This window comes from Echinops telfairi, unplaced genomic scaffold (genome assembly GCF_000313985.2).
Source record: "Echinops telfairi isolate 266 unplaced genomic scaffold, ASM31398v2 ScPeMD7_5592;HRSCAF=6446, whole genome shotgun sequence".
Taxonomy (NCBI): domain Eukaryota; kingdom Metazoa; phylum Chordata; class Mammalia; order Afrosoricida; family Tenrecidae; genus Echinops; species Echinops telfairi.
Window position 1 is genome coordinate 18,869,586 of NW_022109491.1, and position 6,911 is coordinate 18,876,496.

General features: G+C 47.7%; 1 protein-coding gene across 1 annotated transcript in view; it reads right to left on the reverse strand.

Moving 5' to 3' along the window:
- Nucleotides 1–6,911, reverse strand: part of BPI (bactericidal permeability increasing protein) — a 38,110-nt gene that overhangs the window by 27,948 nt on the left and 3,251 nt on the right. Inside the window, exons 2-3 of the mRNA XM_030887069.2 lie at nucleotides 3,818–3,946; nucleotides 1,422–1,583 (exon numbers count right to left, since the gene is read on the reverse strand). Of these exons, the coding sequence (XP_030742929.2) occupies nucleotides 1,422–1,583; nucleotides 3,818–3,946 (291 nt within the window). The remainder of the gene's footprint in view (nucleotides 1–1,421; nucleotides 1,584–3,817; nucleotides 3,947–6,911) is intronic.

Here is a 6,911-nt window from a genome sequence, read left to right on the forward strand (position 1 = left end):
GTTGTTCCATGTGGGCTTTGTTGCTTCTGAGCTAGATGGCCGCTTGTTTACCTTCAAGCTTTTAAGACCCCAGACGCTATATCTTTTGATAGCCGGGCTCCTACTTATTCTTTTTATCTCCACTCACAGATCATTTCTTCCGGGAGGACTGACCAGCCCCCAGATTGGGTCAGACCTTCCTGCTTTATGTTTGTACGGCACCTTGTACCTCTTGAGGAGCCCTGGTGGCATAGTGGTTTGTTAGGCATTGGGCTGTGGTCCCCAAGGTCCGAAGTTCAAAACCCCCAGTGTGCTCGGCAGAGGAAAAAACAGGGCTTTCTACTCCTGGAAACAGTTACAGTCTTGGTAACTCATGGGGTCAGTCCTGTCCTGTCCTATAGGACTGAGATGAGTCCGTATTGACTCGATGGCAGTGAGTTTGGTTTGTTTTTTAACCTTGCAGCTCTTGCCTTCTTTTGTAATTATCTGTAAGCCATGCATTCATGCAATGATTGGTGAATGTCTATCTCCCTGTTGGGCTGGAAAGTTCAAGAGAACAAGGGCTGAATGGCTAAGAGTCTGGTGCCAGGTGGTATTGGGTTTGACTCCCTTCTGAATACTCACGAGCTATGGAACCTTGAGCTATTTCCTCTCTCTGTGTGCCTCGGTGTTCCCTCTGGAAATGGGGTAGTAGTAAGCCAACACCATTGAATCCTTGTGTGGACTGAACGAGATCATGTGTGTGCTTAAAAGTGGTGTTGGGGTCAAAGGGAGGCGATCTCAGGGAGTCCATGTAGAAAATAAATGTTTGGAAACAGATTGTGGTAGCAGTGGTGCATTCTACTGATGCGATTGAAATATGGAATGATAATGACCAATGTATTAAATCCCAACTTAAAAAAAAATGTCTGGCATGGTGTAAGTCAACCTTAATGGGCCACCACTGTTTCCTGAGCCTGCTACCCAAGCCAGGGGCTTAGCTTGCCTTTTCTGACTCGTGGCCACTGCAGGAGGCAGAGCAGGGCTGCCCCAGAGGGTTTCCTAGCTGTACTCTTTAGGGGAGCAGCCCACCAGGTCTTTCTCCCACGGAGCCCCTGGGTGGGTTTGAACCACAGCCCTTTGGTCAGCAGTCCTTAATCACCGCTATACCAGGGTGCTTTTGGTGCCTAGTGGATCTCCATTGAATGGCAGGATGAATGAATGCCTGGGCCCAGTAAGTGCTCAGTAAAGTTCTGCTGGGTGAATGGGATTGAAGATGTGCACCCCAGAGGCAGGGACAATGTGGTTTACATGCCTCTCCCGGCACCCTCTGCCCGGCACCGAGACCGCTGAACAGGCCCTGCCACGGTGGCAGCTCTCAACATGCGAGTTTGGAATGCAGGGAGGATAGGGACCCTGCTCCTCAAAGGGGCCTCCTCTCATCCCAGCCCCGATGCTCGTACCCTAAGCTGCTTCTCGAGATGTCCACGTGCACATGCTTGATGTTGCTGCTGCAGCTGGAGCAGGTGATGGTGGTGCGCCCTGAAAGGAACTCATGACCCAGCTTCAGGTCCTCGGAGATCGAGATGCCCTCCATCCTCAGGCCAAAGTTGCCACGGGCTTTGCTGAAGGGAAACCAAGGGAAATGATGGGGAAGCCAGCCCTGTAGTATTCCACGCCCCCCCACCCCACCCCCCACTATTCAAAGTTCACACCAAGCCTGGAAGGTGTGGTTACCCCGGACTCCAGGAGAGGAGGGATGTTTAAGGTTCAGAGGCAACTTGCCCAAGGTCACATAACAGCTGAGTGGTAGATCTAGGATTCCACCCTTAAGTTTGAACCCACGTTTGCCTGGTAGAGCACTGCTTTAAAACACAACCTCTAACATCCTACTGAGGTGTGACTTTGGGGGGGGTTTCTTATCCTCTCTGAGCTGCAGCTTCCTCACTCAGTCCCTGAACCTGCATCGAGATACCTGAATGCCAGTCAGAGCTTTGCCACTAAAGAGCTGGGTTATTTGGGGCCAGTTATTTTAATTAATTAAAAGTCTTAATTAAATGGCACCAAATAACCTTAAGGATGAAGTGAGCTTTGGGTAAGACAGTGAACATAAATCTTCTGTCATGTGATGAGCATAGATTTGTGAGTGTGTGTGTGTGTGAGAGAGAGAGACAGAGAGAGAGAGAGAGAGAGAGAGAGAGAGAGAGAGAGAGAGAGATCAGTAAGTAAAAATGATAGATGCAAAGGGGCCCAGGTGAAGCACTAGGCAATGCTTGTTGTGGGGAGGAACCTTAGTAGTGTACTGGGCTACATACCAAGCTGCTAACCACAAGGTCAGTGGTTTGAACCACCAGTGGTTCCTCGGATAAAAGATGAGGCTTTCTACTTTCATAGAGTTACAGCCTCTGAAACTCAAAGGGACAGTTCTACCCTGTTCTCTAGGGTCATGATGAGTTGGAATCTCCTTGTTGGCAGTGAGTTGGGATTTGTTTTATTTTCTAGTGTTGTTGGAAGGGGATCAATCCTGTAATCCTTGTAAAGCACTGCAGATTCATTCAGAGTTGTGGGAGATTGGAGTGTAAGCCCCGCTTTTCAGTCCCTCCCTGTGTGCACACAAATGCCGTGGCCCAGCATAGGTGGTGCGTATGTCCTTAGCCCTTGATGCTAGGTTTGGCTACATGACTTGCTTTGATCAATGGCATATGGATGGGTGTGACCATGGGCCAGTTCTGAGCCTAGGCCCGAAGAGGACCCACAAGTGTCTGTAGTCCTGTGTCACACCTCTGCAGTCACGAAAGGTCATGCCCTGGAGCACTCACTGGGCAAAGGAGAAGGGTGAAATACACAAGGAGTCGAGTTGCCCAGCTGAGCCCAAGCTAGATCAGCTGAACTCTGGCTGATCCATGGATGAGGAAAGGGTCACCCGGGATTCTTGTTTTTAGGGCACTGTATTTAGGATGTTCCAAAGCACCGGCAAGCTGATATTGTTCCTGGGAGCCACTGAGTCGATTCCAACTCGTAGCAACTCAAGAGACAGAGTATCATTGCCGTCCAGGGTCTCCTAGGCTGTAATCTTGAAGAGCTGTATGAGTGGTGAGGTAGTGGTTATGCATTGGGCTGCTAACTGCAAGGTCAGCTGTTCAAAACTACCAGCAGCTCCTTGGGAGAAAGATGAGGCTGTCTACTCCTGTAAAGAATTATAGTCTTGGAAACCCACAGGGGCAATCCTACCTTGTCCTATAGGGTGTCTGTGAGTCCGAATTGATTCGATGGCAGTGAGTTTGGTTTGGTTAATCTTTATAGGAGCAGGTGGTCAGTTCCTTTCTCCCTTGGAGCCCCTGTTGGATTTGATTTGCCAAATTTTCAGTTAACTGCCGATTACTTAACCATTGTAACATCAGACTCCTTCTTACTGCCATCGAGTCAATGGGGACTCCTAGAAACCCTATAGAACAGGGTAGAACTAACTGCCCCTGGGTTTCCAAGACTGTCACTCTTTATGGGAGAGAAAGCCCGTCTTTCTCCCATGGAGCAGCTGGTGGTTTCAAACTGCTGACCTTATAATCAACGGCCCAAATGCGTAACCCCTACGCTACCAGGGCTCCTTAGCCAACTAATAAAAGTGGTAAATTAATGGTACCTCTCTGTCTTCCATGCCAGGCCAGATGATCCAATTAAGTCTTACCAAAATCCTGCACTGAAGTGTCAGGCCAATGTTAGTTATTAATCAAGGATTATGCTGACTCTGCTGATGTGAGAAATTCCCTAAACACCCTTTAGAGGACAAATGGATTTAGCTCCTTCCAAGTATCCCCAAAAGCCCTCCCATGCACCCAACAGCTCTGAGCAGGACACGCACATGAAGTTCTTTTGGGCCTTCCATTTTCCAAAGATCCTTATATTGGCATTGCTGATGGAGAGTTTCAGGTTCACCTTGGGCACCAGTCTTATCTGGGAACTGGGCAGCTGGAACTCTTGGATAACCATGCTGCAAAGGAGAAATGGTCCGTTAGCTCCTGGATGACCCCATGGGGAGAACTTGGCTAACACAAACCCTTCTCCTAGTCCGCACCCTTAACCCTCCATCTCACCCATTCCAGGAAGACCCAGGGTGGTCTTGGGGACTCCATGGGCAGCGAGTTGAGTGAGTAGGGCTTTGAAGTCAGACATCTGTATTTGAATTCTACTCTTCCTCACATCTTTGTGTAGCCCAAGCAGGTCAGTGAATCAGTCCGAGTCTCAGTTTCCCATTCGTGAAGGGGGGGGAGCGACAATAAATCATCTCTATTTTGCAGGGTGTGTGGCAGGCAATAAAAGTAACAGGTGTGATCCCACTGACTACAAGCTCCGAAAAGGAGTAGAACGTGCCCATCATTTCGCACCATCGTAGCTCGAAAGCTCATGGTACCAGACCCATCCACCCACTGCTATTGAGTCGAGCAGAACTGGGTGGTGGGGTTTTCAAGGCTATAACTCTTTATAGGAGCAGAAAGTCCCATCTAGCTCCCAAGGAGCTGTTGGGTGAGTGTCAACCTGACTGGTAGCCCAAAGGTCCTGGGGCAGATACTAGATGCTAAAGGAGATGCTGAAAAACACTTGTTGAGTGAATGGCTATACACTTCTGTCAAGGACATCTGTGAATTTTCTGCTTGGCACTCACCCTCCCTTCCTGTGGTAAGAGCACCACTATTTTCTTTAGGCTGTTCCGTGTCACTTTAGAGAAAACAGACTTGACTTCTATCTTCAGGAGGTAGGACTTTGAGCCTAGTTGTAAGCTCATTCCTCTCCTCATTTGACATGGAATCAACGCCTATTTACTCTGTACGACAGAGCAGAACTGCCCCTGTGGGTTTCCTAAACCGCAAATCATCACAAGAGTCGAAAGGCTTATCTTTCTTCCACAGAGTGGCCAGTGGTTTCGAACCACTGCCCTTGAGGCAGCCCAGCCCATTTGAATTCCCTTGCCATGGCGATTGGCTCAAGAATCCATACCTAATTTAAGAACGATCAGAACCCTTAGACTTTTGCTTAAGTGGTCAGAAAAGGGTCTCTCCTTCCCTGGGACTGGGAATCTGAAGAAATAAAGCAGGCGATGGGGGTGGTAGCTGGGTACCATCTGTTTCTTCTGGTCTCAGAGCAGATGAGGTGGTGGCTCATAGAGACTGTTTTTTTCTGAGCTTTCGGTAACTTTCTTAATGTTTTCCTCTTGGTGACTAGAGACTGCTGGCTGTGTCTCAGGTGGCCACTTGCAAGCTTTAAGATTCCTCACTCACTAGGGTGCAGACGTGATTTTTGTGAACACTCTTATGCCAATTGACGGAGTTGCCCCATGAGACTATAGTCCGAGGTTTTCAAGCATAGAACATCAATCTTGGAAACTGTTTGGTGATGCCTATGGATCATCCATATTTGTGTCTTCAATGAATACATGTGTCCTTACTCATGCATTTGTACTTATACCTATAAACAAACAAACAAAAACTCCCTGCCATTGAGTCAATACTTACTCATAGTGACACCCTGTGGGTTTCTCTCTTGGAGCTGCTGGTGGTCTTGAACTGCTGACCATGTGGATCACACCCCAACACACAACCACTACACCACCAAGGCTCCTGACTTATACCTATAGATACTTCTGTTCTCACCTATGGGTACATATATACCTACCTATATACCAATATGCTTATACTCATATGTGCTCAAACATCCATCTTTACTTTGGTTTTGCTGTGCTTATTACATATATATTTGATGCCACTTTTCCTGTCACCAATAAGTCAATCAATAAATAAAAAGTCTCTATGATCTAACGCAGCGGTTCTCAACCTGTGGGTCGCAACCCTTTCACAGGGGTTGTCTGATTCATAACAGTGGCAAAATTACAGTGATGAAGTAGCACTGAACCACACACCAATTCTGGCACCAACCACTTCTCTCGTGGCACTTTTCCCTTCTCTGCTGGGTTCAATAGTTCACTTCAATCTCCGCGCAGCACTCACGTACAATACTCACAATGATGAGGTTTATTAAGGAACTAACCAGGTTACAATTCAGGGTCAGGAATGTTCTAGATACACTTCTTCAGTCAAGAGCGGCTCTTTTCGGTCATACTCACAAGCATATTTCTATCTCTGGTCCTCGGACTCTCAGTCGTGTGGTTCCTTGACCTCTTCCCTTCTCAGGCAATGCTACAAAACTCTTTTAGCATGGCCAACAACGGCCCCAAAGGCACTCAACTCTGCCTTAGTAAACTTCAGCCAAAGGCACACCCCTCCAGCTCTGTGGGTTAGCAAACCTAGTTCCCCCAAGGACGTGCCTGGAGGTACCACACACTAAAATCAAAACTCTTGCTCAAAGGCACCGAGCTTTTCTTGCTTTGAGGGCCTGGAAGCCCACAGCTCTGTCTTGTGCCCTTGGTCTGCTGCCGCAACTCCTCTGTGCTCATCTGGTGTAAGACTTCTCTAGCTCTGGGATCAAGGAGGTTCAATGTGCAGAGATCTTGGAGTTCAAGGCATGTTCTATCCTCTTGGTCCTGCTTATTTGATAATCGTGAGAGCCCCATTCTTGCTACTGCGCCGGCTCATTTTATACCCAATGGGATGACATGATAGAACGATCCCATGTTGGAGTTCCACATCCCCTATTCTGGGTGGTGCCGCCCAGTCATTTGGTAGGAGTTACTAAGATTATGGCTGGAAAAGGCATGTCAAGTATTAACTGCATCACACTGAGTTGCTCATCTTCTTCCTCCATTTGTTTTAAGACCACCCCTAGCTCGTGCCCTCTGCTGTGCTTTTTTCGTTCTTTAAATATATTTCGAACCACAGTCTGAAAATCATCCATTATTTGTGTTAGTCTCGCCTTCATAAGAGAAATTTCCTTTTTCGTATTTTGCTTTTGATTGGTCATTCTTCTCTTGTGCTTTTGTGTGTTTTACTATCTTGTTGTTGTTG